General features: G+C 44.5%; 1 protein-coding gene across 22 annotated transcripts in view; it reads left to right on the forward strand.

Annotated features, from left to right (window-relative positions):
• The window catches only part of TTLL9 (tubulin tyrosine ligase like 9), a 75,149-nt gene that overhangs the window by 17,777 nt on the left and 44,117 nt on the right, over positions 1–13,255 (forward strand). For all 22 annotated transcript variants that reach the window (XM_008967515.3, XM_055105049.1, XM_055105050.1 and 19 more), the window contains one exon: positions 10,538–10,630. In XM_008967515.3, coding sequence (XP_008965763.1) covers positions 10,575–10,630 — 56 coding nt within the window. In that variant the 5' untranslated portion in view covers positions 10,538–10,574. The remainder of the gene's footprint in view (positions 1–10,537; positions 10,631–13,255) is intronic.

The following is a 13,255-nucleotide window of genomic DNA, read 5'->3' on the forward strand; positions in this document are numbered from 1 at the left end:
TACCCAGACTGGAGTGCAATGGCACAATCTCAGCTGATGGCAAACTCTGCCTCTCGGGTTCAAGTGATTCTCCTGCCTCAGCCTCCCGAGTAGCTGGGATTACAGGTATGCGCCACCATGACCAGCTAATTTTGTATTTTTAGTAGAGACAGGATTTCTCCATGTTGGTCAGGCTGGTCTCGAACTCCCGACCTCAGGTGATCTGCCTGCCTCGGCCTCCCAAAGTGTTGGGATTACAGGCGTGAGCCACCACGCCCAGCCAGATATTTTTGTTCTTTCTAAAGTCCCTCCTGGCTATACTACCACTGAGGAGGGCATGTGTGATTTGAGATGCTTCTCTCATGCAGTGCCCATCTTCTTTGCCTTCTTTCTCTCCATACCGACTATCCCACCAACTTCAAATCTCTCACTCTCTTATGTAGTGCAACTCAGCAATGTTCTGGATCCTGGCCCTAAACATACATGCCCACCTTAACAAAACAAAGAGCACTTAACAGGCCTGTGTTAGGCTGTTTTTGCATTGCTATAAAGGAATACCTGAGACTTTTTATTTATTTATTTATTTTGAGACAGAGTTTCGCTCTTGTTGCCCAGGCTGGAGTGCAATGGCCTGATCTCGGCTCACTGCAACCTCTGCCTCCCGTGTTCAAGCGATTCTGCTGCCTCAGCCTCCCGAGTAGCTGAAATTACAGGTGCCCGCCACCACGCCTGGCTAATTGAGACTGAGTAATTTATAAAGAAAAGAGGTGTAATTGGCTCATGTTTCTACAGGCTGTACAAGCATGGCACCAGCATCTGCTCAGCTTCTGGTGAGGCCTCAGGGAGCTTACAATCATGGTGGAAGGCAAAGGGGGAGCAGTCATGTCACACGGCAAGAGTGGGAACAAGGGAGAGGTCCCAGGCTCTTTTAAACAACCAGATCTCCCGTGAACTGAGTGAAAACTCACTTGTCACCAAGGGGATGTTGCCAAACCATTCATGAGGGATCCATTTTCAGGATCCAACCACCTCCCACCAGGCCCCACTTTCAACATTGAGAATCACATTTTAACTTGAGATTTGGAGGGGACAAACATCCAAACCATATCAAGGCCCCATCTACTTATTTTATAAAGGCACACACACACACACACACACACACACACACACATATTTACCATAAAATATTTTTTATTTATGTGCCTTATTGAGGGCACATATAGATATGTGTTCCACTACCAGTAAGAGAAAACTCATAATAGTAGCTTAAACAAATTGTATTTATTTTATTCACAAAGAGTGAAGAAAAAGAGTCTGGAGTGCTGGTACAGTGGTTCAATAATGTCAGAGCCAGCGTCTTCATGATTGCCTTTTTTTTTCTTTTTTTGAGACGGAGTCTCACTCTGTTGGCTGGAGTGCAGTGGTGCGATCATGGCTCACTGCAGCCTTGATCTCCCAGGCTCATGCAATCCTCCCATCTCAGCCTTCTGAGTAGCTGGGACTACAGGCTCATGCCAGTGCACCTGGCTAATTTTTTTTTTTTTTTTTTTAGACTCTTGCTCTGTTGCCCAGGCTGGAGTGCAGTGGCGTGATCTCAGCTCACTACAACCTCTGCCTCCCGGGTTCAAGTGATTCTCCTGCCTCAGCCTCCCTAGTAGCTGGGACTACAGGCACCCATCACCACACCTGGCTAATTTTTGTATTTTTAGTAGAGACGGAGTTTCACCATATTGGCCAGACTGGTCTCAAACTCCTGATCTTGTGATCCACCTGCCTTGGCCTCCCAAATGCTGGGGTTACAGGTGTGAGCCACTGTGCCCGGCCTAGCTAATTTTTTTAATTTTTTTTTTTTTTTGTAGTTATGAGGTCTCACTATGTTGCCCAGTCTGGTCTCCAACACCTGGCCTCAAGTGATCATCCCACCTCGGCCTCCCAAAGTGTTGGGATTACAGGCATGAGCCTTCATGATTGTCTTGATCTCTTCCTCATGGAGACCAAATGGCCACTACAGCTCCAGCCTTCATGTCATGATCAGGACAGGAAGAAGAGGGGAGGGAAGAATCAAGCCACATCTCTTTCTTTCTTTCTTTCTTTTCTTCTTTCTTTCTTTCCTTCTTTTCTCTCTTTCTGTCATCAAAAGAGCAAAACTTTCCCAGGAACTTACCCTTTCTAGCAGTCTTATGTTTCTATCTTATTGACTAGAATTGTGTCACATGGCCACCCCAACTGCATGAGTAGCTAGGAATACAAGTTATGTAAGTGTCGTTGTACTGTTATTACTATTCTGCACCCTGCTTTTGTCACACAAAATGATATGTTTGGTGTTTATCCACATTGGCACCTGTAGCTCTGAATGCATTTTAACTGCTACCTCTGTTTCATTGTGTATCACACGTTATTTACCCATCTTCCTGTGGAAAGGCACTTATGAAGTATTGGTTTCACTAGAAACTGACCCTGAGGGAAGGATGTGAGAGCAAGTGGTTTATTTGGAAGGTAATTCCAGTGAGCACTGACAGGGAAGTGGGGAAATAAGACAGCTAAGGAGAGAAACCAGTAAAAGGTGCATCATTGACAGGTAATTGCTGCGGACAGTGGGCTGAATCCCCCGGGGAATTCCTGGGAGAACGTAGAATGCACTGCAGACTTATCCTAAGTGAGAGATGAGAGACTTAGCGGATTTATCCACCAACTCCAGTCGTCACTGGTTGTATGCTGTTGGCAGAGGGTCAGTTCACTCTGGTGCTTCCGATCTGCTCCACATGCTGGCTGAGCAGACTCCGGGGGCCAGGGAAAACCCTCAGGTAGCATCGAAGGTGCTGGCAGTGGGAAGCTCTTTGATTTGCATGCACAGGAGTGGTGAATGCCAAAGGGATATGGGTGGACCACCAACAGTGTGTGCCACAGGTTATTTCTATAAAAAATATTAACAATTACATATAAGCATCCTTGCTCACGTGTTTCCTGGTAGAAATGCAGAGTACAAACCCAGGGTATAGAGCTAGGACAGGTTGCTGAGTTTAGGGTACGTGCATATTCGACTTTACTAAAAACCGCCCGGTGACCCTGCAAAGTGTGTTCTACCAGCAGAGGAGGAGTTTCCATTGTATCCCATTGTTGCCAAAACTTGGACCTTTAGATTTTTGCCAGTCTGATGTGTGTGACATAGTCCTTGATCTTTGTAATATGCCAAATTGCTCTCCAAAGGTATGTCCAATGTGCACCCCATCAGCATTGTAAGATAGTTGTCATTTCTCCACATTCTTGTGAATATTTGGTATTTGTCTGATTTTTAATATTTTCTGCAAACTGATGGATTTTGAAATTGTATCTCTTTGTCATTTCGGGTCTATTGCATATATTTTTAGTAGTTCATGTTGTCTCCTCTATTGACTTTTAGCTAAACCTCCTTATTTTATCTTTTTTTTTTTTCATATTATTTGTAGAGATGAGGTCTTGCCATGTTGCTCTGGCTGGTCTCAAATTCCAGGGCTCAAGTGATCCTCCCACCTTGGCCTCCCAAAGTGCTGGGATTACAGGCATGAGCCACCATGCCCAGCCTATTTGATATTTTAAATGGTTACTTTAGAGCAGTGGTTCTAAAAGTTTAAGCTCAGGGTGGGTCCCTTTACAACTTAAAAATAATTGTGAACCCAATTGACTTTTGTATATGTGGCATACATCTAACAATGTGTACCATATTAAAAATTTAAGCTGATAAATTTTATTTTATTTTATTTTTGAGATGGAGTCTCACTCTGTCGCCCAGGCTGGAGTGCAGTGGTGCGATCTTGGCTCACTGCAATCTCCGTCTCTGGGGTTCAAGCAATTCTCCTGCCTCGGCCTCCCGAGTAGCTGGGATTACAGGCATGCGCCACCACATCTAGCTAATTTTTGTATTTTTAGTACAGATGGGGTTTCACCATGTTGGCCAGGCTGGTTTTGAACTCCTGACCTCAGGTGATCCACGCGCCTTGGCCTCCCAAAGTGCTGGGATTACGGGCATGAGCCACCATGCCTGGCCTAAGCCGATAAATTTTTAAAATACTTATTAATTCATTTAAAAAGCAAAAAAATACTCATTACATGGTAGCATAAACTTTTTTTTTTTTTTTTTGAGACAGGGTCTCACTCTGTCACCCAGGCTGGAGTGCACTGGTGTGATCTCAGCTCACTGCAAACTCTGCCTCCTGGGTTCAAGTGATTCTCGTGCCTCAGCCTCCCAAGTAGCTGGGATTACAGGCCATCACGCCTGGCTAATTTCTGTATTTTTAGTAGAGACGGCCACCATGTTGGCCAGGCTGGTCTGGAACCCCTGACCTCAAGTGATCCACCTGCTTCGGCCTCCCAAAGCTCTGGGTTTACAGGTGTGAGCCACTGTGTTCGGCCCAACATTTTTGTGAGTTATAGTTATATTTCCCCACCAAAATGTACTGAGATGAGTAGTAGTCGTTTTACATTTTTGTGACTCTCTTTAACGTCTGGCTTATTAGAAAACATTTGACTTTCCAGATCTTCTGTGTTCAATCTGCTGTGATAGATTGTTTTGGTCGAAGGACAGGAAGAAATCTAGCCTCACAAAGATAGTATTTGGAAAAGGGAAGATTTGTGTACCCTTGAAAAAGAGTTGGGGACCCTGAGGAATACTTGAGACCACACTTCACAACCTATGGCTCTAGGGGATTACAATATGCATCCTTACCTTATCACAGTCTACCTTGAAGCATAATTACACCACTTCATGCAAAACTAAGAACCCTACAGCATGACACTTCTGTTTGCTCCCCTCTGATCCTTTGTGCTGCTATTTTTGTCATATATTTACTTGTAAATATGTTATAAACCCTTCATTACATTCTCACTATATTTGCTTTAAATAGCTACTTGAATTTTTTTTTTTTAATTAAGACATGGAAGAAAGTATTCCATATTTACCCCACTCATCATTCCTTCTGAATTTCCATCTGGTATAATTTTCCTGCAGCCCGAGGAACGTTCTTTAGTGTTTCTTATAGTGTGAATCTGTTGGCAATAAATTCTCTCAGCTTTTATTTATTTGAAAATGTCTTTATTTCACTGTCATATTTTAAGTAAAGTTTTACTGGATATAGAATTCGAGGTTGATCTTTTTTTCTTTAAGCACTTGAAAGATGATATTCCTTTGTCTTCAGGCTTATGTTGTTTCTGATGTGAAGTCAGCTGTTCTTTTTTTTTTTTTTTGAGACGGAGTCTTGCTCTGTCGCCTAGGCTGGAGTGCAATGGTCCAATCTCGGCTCACTGCAACCTCCACCTCCCAGGTTCAAGGGATTCTTCTGCCTCAGCCTCCTGAATAGCTGGGATTACAGGTACCCGCCACTACGCCTGGCTAATTTTTGTATTTTTAGTAGAGACCAGATTTCTCCATGTTTGTTAGGCTGGTCTCGAACTCCTGGCCTCAGGTGATCCGCTTGCCTCAGCCTCCCAAAGTGCTGGGATTACAGGTGTAAGCCACTGCGCCTAGCCAAAGTCAGCTGTTCTTGTCTTCCACTCCCACTCTCCACCACCCTCACCCCCCTATGCGATGTGTCTTTTTTCCTCAGGCTTTTTTTTTTTTTTAAGACTGTTCTGTTTTTCAGCAATTTGACTATGGTTTACCTGGGTGTAGTTTACGTTGTGTCTGTCTTGCTTGGGGTTAATTGAGTATCTTGGATCTGTGAGTTGATAATTTAATCAAATTTGGAAAATTTTTTAGCCATCATTTCTTCAAAAAATATTTTCTGTCCTATCTCTTCCCCATCTCTTTCTTGAACTTCAGTTATATGTATGTTAGACTGCTTGATATTATCTCACGAGTCACTGAGGTTCTGTTCATGTATAAATTTTTTCTCTAATTCAATTTGAACAATTTCAATTAGACTGTTTTCAAATGTATGGTTTTTCCTTCTCAATGCCTAGTCTCTTGTTAAGCACATCCATTGAACTTTCAATTTCAGATATTATAGTTTTCCCTTCTAGAATTTCCATTTGGTTCTTTTTTTTTTTTTTTTTGAGACAGGGTCTTGCTCTGTCACACAGGCTGGAGTGCAGTGGTGCGATCATGGCTCACTGCAGCTTTAACCTCCTGGGCTCAAGTGATCCTCCCACCTCAGCTCCCCAGGTAGCTGGGACTACAGGCACGTACCACCATGCCTGGCTAATTTTAAAACTTTGTGTAGAAATGGGGTCTCACTGTGTTGCACAGGCTGGTCTTGAACTCCTGGGTGATCCTGCCACCTCAGCCTCCCAAAGTATTGGGATTACAGGTATGAGCCACTTGGCCATTTGGTTCTTTTCTGCAATAACTCATCTATTCACACATTGTATCCATCTTTTCCCATAAATCCTATAACATATTTATAATAATTTTTAAATTTCTTCTCTAATGATTCTGATAACTGGGTCATTTATGGGTTTATTTCAGTTGGCTCTTTTTCCTCTTGATTATGTATTACATTTCCCTGCTTTGCTATTGCATGTGTTATATTTTTAAAACTGCACTCTGGATATTGTGTATGAAAAACAATTATATATAATAATTTTTTAGTCTTTATATACATATACATATATACACATACATACACACACTTTATATATATATACATGTATATATATATACACACACACACACACATACGTACACACACTTTATAGAGTATGCGAGCTCCTTCCTCTGACTAGCAGGTTTAGGGGCTGATCATTCAGATTCCTCCTAAAGCTGAGTTGAACATGGGTTGGGCTGCAGCTTTAATTAAATTGCGTGTACTCCAATCCAACCTCCTTCACTGCCGTCTTGAGCTTGTTAGTATTTGAGCTATGTGGGGCTGCAGTGCTGATTATTGTTTAATTTATTTTTATTTTTAGAGACAATGTCTCACTATGTTGCCCAGTCTGGTCTCCAACTCCAGTTTTTCATCCATCAACATAAAAAAATAGAGACAAATCTCCAAGTAAAAAGGTTTTATTTGGGAATAATATACAAGAAGTAGAACTGCAATCCAGGATGTCCACATAGACTAGGGCGGCCCCCAGCACGTCTGAGAACAAAGGAAAAGTTTAGGGTTCTCTTGGGGAAAGAGGAGATTTACGTAAGTTGTTTCAAAAGAAAGTTCATTGGCGCTAGCAGCGTTTTTTATGAGAGCTGGCGAGTTCGGTAGCAGATTGGTGAGTGTCAGTAGTTGCTAGGTAGGACTTGGAGTCTCGGAGTTCTTGTTAGGCCCTTGCAGTTTTGGATTGGGCCTGAGAAACCATGTCAGGCTAGTGTTCCTGTGTTAGCTGCTAGCTGCCCTTGTGCTGTTAGCAGTACTCTTGTCTCATGTGGGAAGCTGTGGTTTGGAAAATGTTCTTGTGAAAGTTCTTATTATCTGGCAAATCATGCATGAGACTCCTCCCTTCATGACCTTTCCTGGCTCTGTATTTTTATTTTTTTACTTTTTATTTTTTGAGATGGAGTCTCACTCTGTCGCCCAGGCTGGAGTGCAGTGGCGGGATCTTGGCTGACTGCAACCTCTGCCTCCCAAGTTCATGCGATTCTCCTGCCTCAGCCTTCTGAGTAGCTGGGACTACAGGTGCACACCCCCATGCCTGGCTAATTTTTTTTTTTTTTTTTTTTTTTGAGATGGAGTCTTGTTCTATCACTCAGGCTGGAGAGCAGTGGCGTGATCTCGGCTCACTGCAGGCTCTGCTTCCCAGGTTCCAACGATTCTCCTGCCTCAGCCTCCCGGGTAGCTGGGATTACAGGCACATGCCACCACGCCCGGCTAGAAGCTGGGAAAGGCAAGGAAACAAATTCTCCCATAGAGCCTCCAAAAGGAATGCAGCCCTGCCAACCCATTTCAGTCCCTCTGACTTCTGGAACAGTAAGGTTATTCATGTATTTATTTATTTATTTATTTATTTATTTATTTATTTATTTATTTATTTATTGAGACAGGGTCTCGCTCTCTTGCCCAGGCTGGAGTGCAGTGGCACAGTCTCGGCACACTGCAACTTCCATCTCCCGGGTTCAAGCGATTCTCCTGCCTCAGACTCCCCAGTAGCTGGGATTACAGGCACCAGCCACCATGCCCGGCTAATGTTTGTATTTTTAGTAGAGATGGGGTTTCACCATGTTGTCCAGGCTGGTCTGGAACTCCTGATCTCAGGTGATCTGCCTGCCTCAGCCTCCCAGAGTGCTATGATTACAGGCATGAGCCACTGCGCCCGGCCTGATTTTTTTGTATTTTTAGTAGAGACGCGGTTTCACCATGTTGGTCAGGCTGGTCTCCAGCTCCTGACCTCAAATGATCTGCCCGCCTCGGCCTCCCAAAGAGCTGGGATTATAGGCGTGAGCCACCTCGCCCGGCCCCCTGGCCCTATTTTGCCAGGGTTTGACACAAGTGATTCCATTTTGAATCTGACAACTTTCACACACCACTAATTATAATGTTAGCTCGAGTTTTTTTAAGATGCTTTTATCAAGTTGACGAAGTTCCTCTCAGAGTTTTTAAATGAATGTTTAATTTTTGTCAAATGCCTTTTCTGCATCAATTGATATAATCATGTGATTTCTCCATTTTAGTCTGTTAATATGACTGATTACATTGATTTTTGTTGTTGTTGTTTTGTTTTTTTTTGAGACAGTCTCTCTCTGTCGCCCACACTGGAGTGCAGTGGTGCTATCTCGGCTCACTGCAACCTCTGCCTCCCCAATTCAAGTGATTCTCCTGCCTCAGCCTCCTGAGTAGCTGGGACTACAGGTGCCCACCACCACGCCTGACTCATTTTTGTATTTTTAGTAGAAATGGGATTTCACAATGTTGGCCAGGCTGGTCTTGAACTCCTGACCTCAAGTAATCTGCCTGTCTCAGCCTCCCAAAGGGTTAGGATTACAGGCGTGAGACACCATGCCTGGCTCATTGATTAATTTTTGAATATTGAACCAGCCTTGCCTACTGGAATAAACTCCGCTTCGTTATGGTGTATAGTCCTTTTTATATATTGCTGAATTCTATTTGATTGCATTTTGTTAAGGATTTTTCCATCTACATTCATAAGGGATATTGGTCTGTGGTTTACTTCTTGTGTACTGTCTTTGGTTTTGATATCAGGTTAATACTAGCTTGGCAAAATGAATTTGGAAATTCTCCCTCCTCTTCTATTTTCTGGAAGAGATTGTGTAGGATTGGTGTTAATCCTTCTTCAAATATTTGGGGAAATTCTCCAGTGAAACCACTGAGCCTGGAGATTTCTTTTTTGGGAGGTTTTGAATTATGAATTCAATTTCCTTAATAGCTATAGAGCTATTCAAATTATCTATTTCATATTGGATGAGTTGTAGTAATTGTGCTTTTTGAGGAATTGTTCCATTTCATCTAAGCTGTCAAATGTAGGTGTGTAGAGCTGTTAGTAGCATTTCCTTATTGTGGCTGTGATACCTGTGGGCTCCATAGCGGTAGCCTCTGTTTCAGTCCTCATATTGGGTAGTTGAGTCTTTCCTTTGTCAGTCTTGCTGACAAATAGGTTTGTAGATTTTATTGATCTTTCCAGAGAACTTGCCTTTTATTTTACTGATTTGCTATAATGTTTTTCTGTTTTTGATTTTATTGATTTCCAGCTCTCCTCTAGGCCCCCTTTAACATCACCCCAGAGTGGGAGGGGCACTTCATTATGGCCAGATTGGGGTGTGGGGTCCTGGCTCCACACATGGTCTCCACTGCTGCAGTGGGGGTGGGAGGCTCATTACCGCCTGGCAGGGATGAAAGCCTGGCTCTGTCTGTGGCCTTCTCTGACAGCACCGAGCAGGGGTGTTGGGTGCCCTGCTGCAAACTCAGGGGAAGTCTGGACTCCCTACTCGGCCTTTCCTGGCATCACTGGGAGTGGGCCACAGATGTGTTCTTGGGGGTCTGGCTGGAGTAGAGCAGTGATTGCCCAAGTCCTCTGTCTGGCTAGGCCGCTCCTTTCTTGGTCCTTTGGCTAGGACGGGGTGCTTTTGTCGAAGCTTTTGTCGTCTATGCCCATTGGCATTTCTGGGTTGGTGGCTTTTCATCTCCATATCTGAACTATATGAGACAAAAAGGAAACCCAGGGAATTCACCACCATGTAGTTCCCGTGGTCCTGAAATCTCCAGCCAGTCTGCCTTCTTCTCTATCTTTCAGTCTTATATTTGTTTTATAGATAGTATCTTGAGTTTTCAGTTGTATCAGTAGGAGGAATAGGAAAAAGTACATCTGCTTCATCTTCCCAGATGATTGCCAGGAGAGGGCTTTGCAAATACTTATCATTTCATGTAAGGATTAGTCATAGCACATGGAAAGCAACCAGACCATGCCTGGCACATAGTAGGCTTGGATACAATGATTGTTATTTTTCAATGATTTGAAGATTCTGTAATTCTCAATCTGATTATGTTAAGTGTTATCATGCTCTAATGCTAAATTCTGAAATACAGTGTGGAACTTTCCAGGTATGGAACTTGACTTCTCTTCCTCCTTTTTTCCTCTCCTTGCGCCATCCTAGGAAAATCATTGATCCTGAGCAAATGTTCATTGCCTTGTCTTGCAGAGAGCAGAGAGCATCGATCCGGTTCAAGACCACCCTCATGAACACACTCATGGACGTCCTTCGCCACAGGCCAGGATGGGTGGAAGTGAAGGAGTAAGACCCTCCCCCCAGCCTTGTCCCTCCTTCCCTTTGTCTCACAGGTCCTTGTCTTCCTTTGTTTTTCTCCCAGTTCCCCTGAGTGGCCACTGGGACTTGTCCCAAAGTGGCTGTGACATTTATTTAGCACCCACAATGTGCCAGGCACATTATCACTATCATCTCTGTCTTATTTAAGCCTTCCAACTAAACCGTAAGATAAGATTATGTTCAGAGTTAGGAAACCAATTGCTTAAGGTCACACAGCATTGTAAGCATCAGAGCAGGATTCAAACCCAGGCACATTTGTGTCCTGTGGTTTTCAGTAGAAACTAGGAATGCAGCTACCACAGACCTGTGGCCTGGATCCTCCAGTGACGGGTCCAGATCAAGGACTGCTCTTCCCTGGCCACTTGCTAGTTCTGTGACTTTGGCCTGTAAGTCTACCTTTCTTCTTTCATGCTGGCCTCTGGGGATACTGATTGAGACAAACCAGCATGTGATGCCTGGCACAGAGTAGGTGCTATTAGTTATGGCTAAGGTTTGGATGTATGCAATGGAAACCCAAAGTAAAAGAGGCTTCGACATGCTAGAAGTTTATCTGTCTCATTGAAGTCCATATGTAGGAAGTTCAGAGATGGTAAGGGGGCCCCACAGAAATGTGGGATCCATCTGCTTCTGTCTTTCCATTCTACTATCCCTTAGGTGAGGTCCTTGTTTTTCATAGTCCAAGGTAGAGCTCCAGTCTTGCTTTCACATTCCAAACAGCAGGAGGTAGGCAGGAGGCAATAAAAGGCATAGGCCAGGTGCAGTGGCTCACACCTATAATTCCAGCACTTTGGGAGGCCAAGGCAGGAGGATCGCTTGAGTCCAGGAGTTCAAGACCAACCTGGGCAACATGGCAAGACCCTGTCTCTACAAAAAATTTTTTAAAAAGTTAGCCAGGCATGGTGGTGTGTGCCTGTAGTCCCAGCTACTTGGGAGGCTGAGATGGGAAAATTGCTTGAGCCGAAGAGGTCGAGGCTGCAGTGAGCTGTGATCACACCATAGCACTCCAGCCTGGGTGACAGAGCGAGACCCCGACTCAAAAAAAAAAAAGAGAGAGAGAAAGAAAAGGCAAGCCCATCCCTTGAAGGACACAACTCAGGAGTCTCTCACAGCTTACTGGCCAGACCTTAACCATGTGGCCAAACCCAGCTACAAGGGAATCTGGAAAATGTTGGTTTTTTTTTTTTGAGATGGAGTCTTGCTCTGTCGCCCAGGCTGGAGTGCAGTGGCACAATCTCGGCTCACTGCAAGCTCCACCTCCCAGGTTCACGCCATTCTCCTGCCTCAGCCTCCCGAGTAGGACTACAGGTGCCCGCCACCACGACCAGCTAATTTTTTGTATTTTTAGTAGAGACGGGATTTCACTGTGTTAGCCAGGATGGTCTTGATCTCCTGACCTCGTGATCCACCCTCCTCGGCCTCCTGAAGTGCTAGGATTACAGGCGCGAGCCACTGTGCCTGGCCGAATCTGGAAAATGTAGTTTTTATTCAGGGAAATACAGGCTACATTTTCCCAAGTAAATGCTGAAAATTCTTTTACTGTAGAGAAAGGGGAGAAGGGATAGGAGGGGTAGCTGCCCTGCTGCGTGGTGCTCAGGAAATATTTGCTGCTTACCATTAGCTAAGTCTGCTGGACACTCTAACATTTCGCATGCATGATCTTTTAATCATCCCAACAAATCTTTCAGGTAGGTGTTATCATCATTCCCATTTTACTAATGAGAAAACTGGGCACAAAGTAGTGAAAATGCCATGTTTGAGGTCACTCAGCTTGTGAGGGCTTGGGCTGGGATTTGCATCGAGTCTGCTGTCTGCAGAGCCACAGCCTCATCTTATAGTGGCTTCTCAGTGGATTGAAGCAACAAATGAGCAGATGTTATGAATCTGTGATTCCCACTGCTTGGGAAGGCTTTACTAAATCATCCCATGAAAAATTAGGAGTTGGCTGTGGTGCAGGTAACCCAAGACACCAGCGTCTTCTCTTTAGGGCTTTGGGGAATATTACAACAATGACAGTGATGTTGAGGATGTGGTGATGGCAGCCTTTGTGGATTTGCCTTCTTGGTTCTCTTGTGATCATGCTAACATCTGCACAGGGTTTCCTTCCCTGGATCCAGAGAACCGGTGTCATGAAAGGTGCTTGGGGGGAGTTGGGAGGAGAGTTAGAGGAGAGTGAGGTGACTAGCAGGTGGGGGTGGTGTAGGGGAGAGAGAGCAATGTCCCCATCTGCTGTGTGACCTCTGTCCACTTCCTGCCCCTCTCCTGCCTCTGCTCAATGGGCAGGGGAAGAGAGTCTGAGGATTTGTCTGGTGCTAACAGTGTGGGAGCCCAGAAGCAGGGTGCTCCATGGCTGGTCCCAGATTGTCTCAAGAATCCTTAAATCAGGAAGGGCCCAGAGGTCAGGGCCTTTTCCTTCAACACAGCTCTGTGAATCCAAGGCCTCATCCTTTAGGACCTAAGCTGGGTCTGGAATTTCCAGACAGAATCAGGTCTCAGTTCAGACTGCCAACCCATCAGGTCAGTTTAGAACAGATGTGGCCAGAGCTGTCCCTTCCCTTGCTTCCCCCTGAGAAAGATACATGAAGCCTTGGAACT

This window comes from Pan paniscus, chromosome 21, assembly GCF_029289425.2.
Source record: "Pan paniscus chromosome 21, NHGRI_mPanPan1-v2.0_pri, whole genome shotgun sequence".
Lineage (NCBI taxonomy): Eukaryota > Metazoa > Chordata > Mammalia > Primates > Hominidae > Pan > Pan paniscus.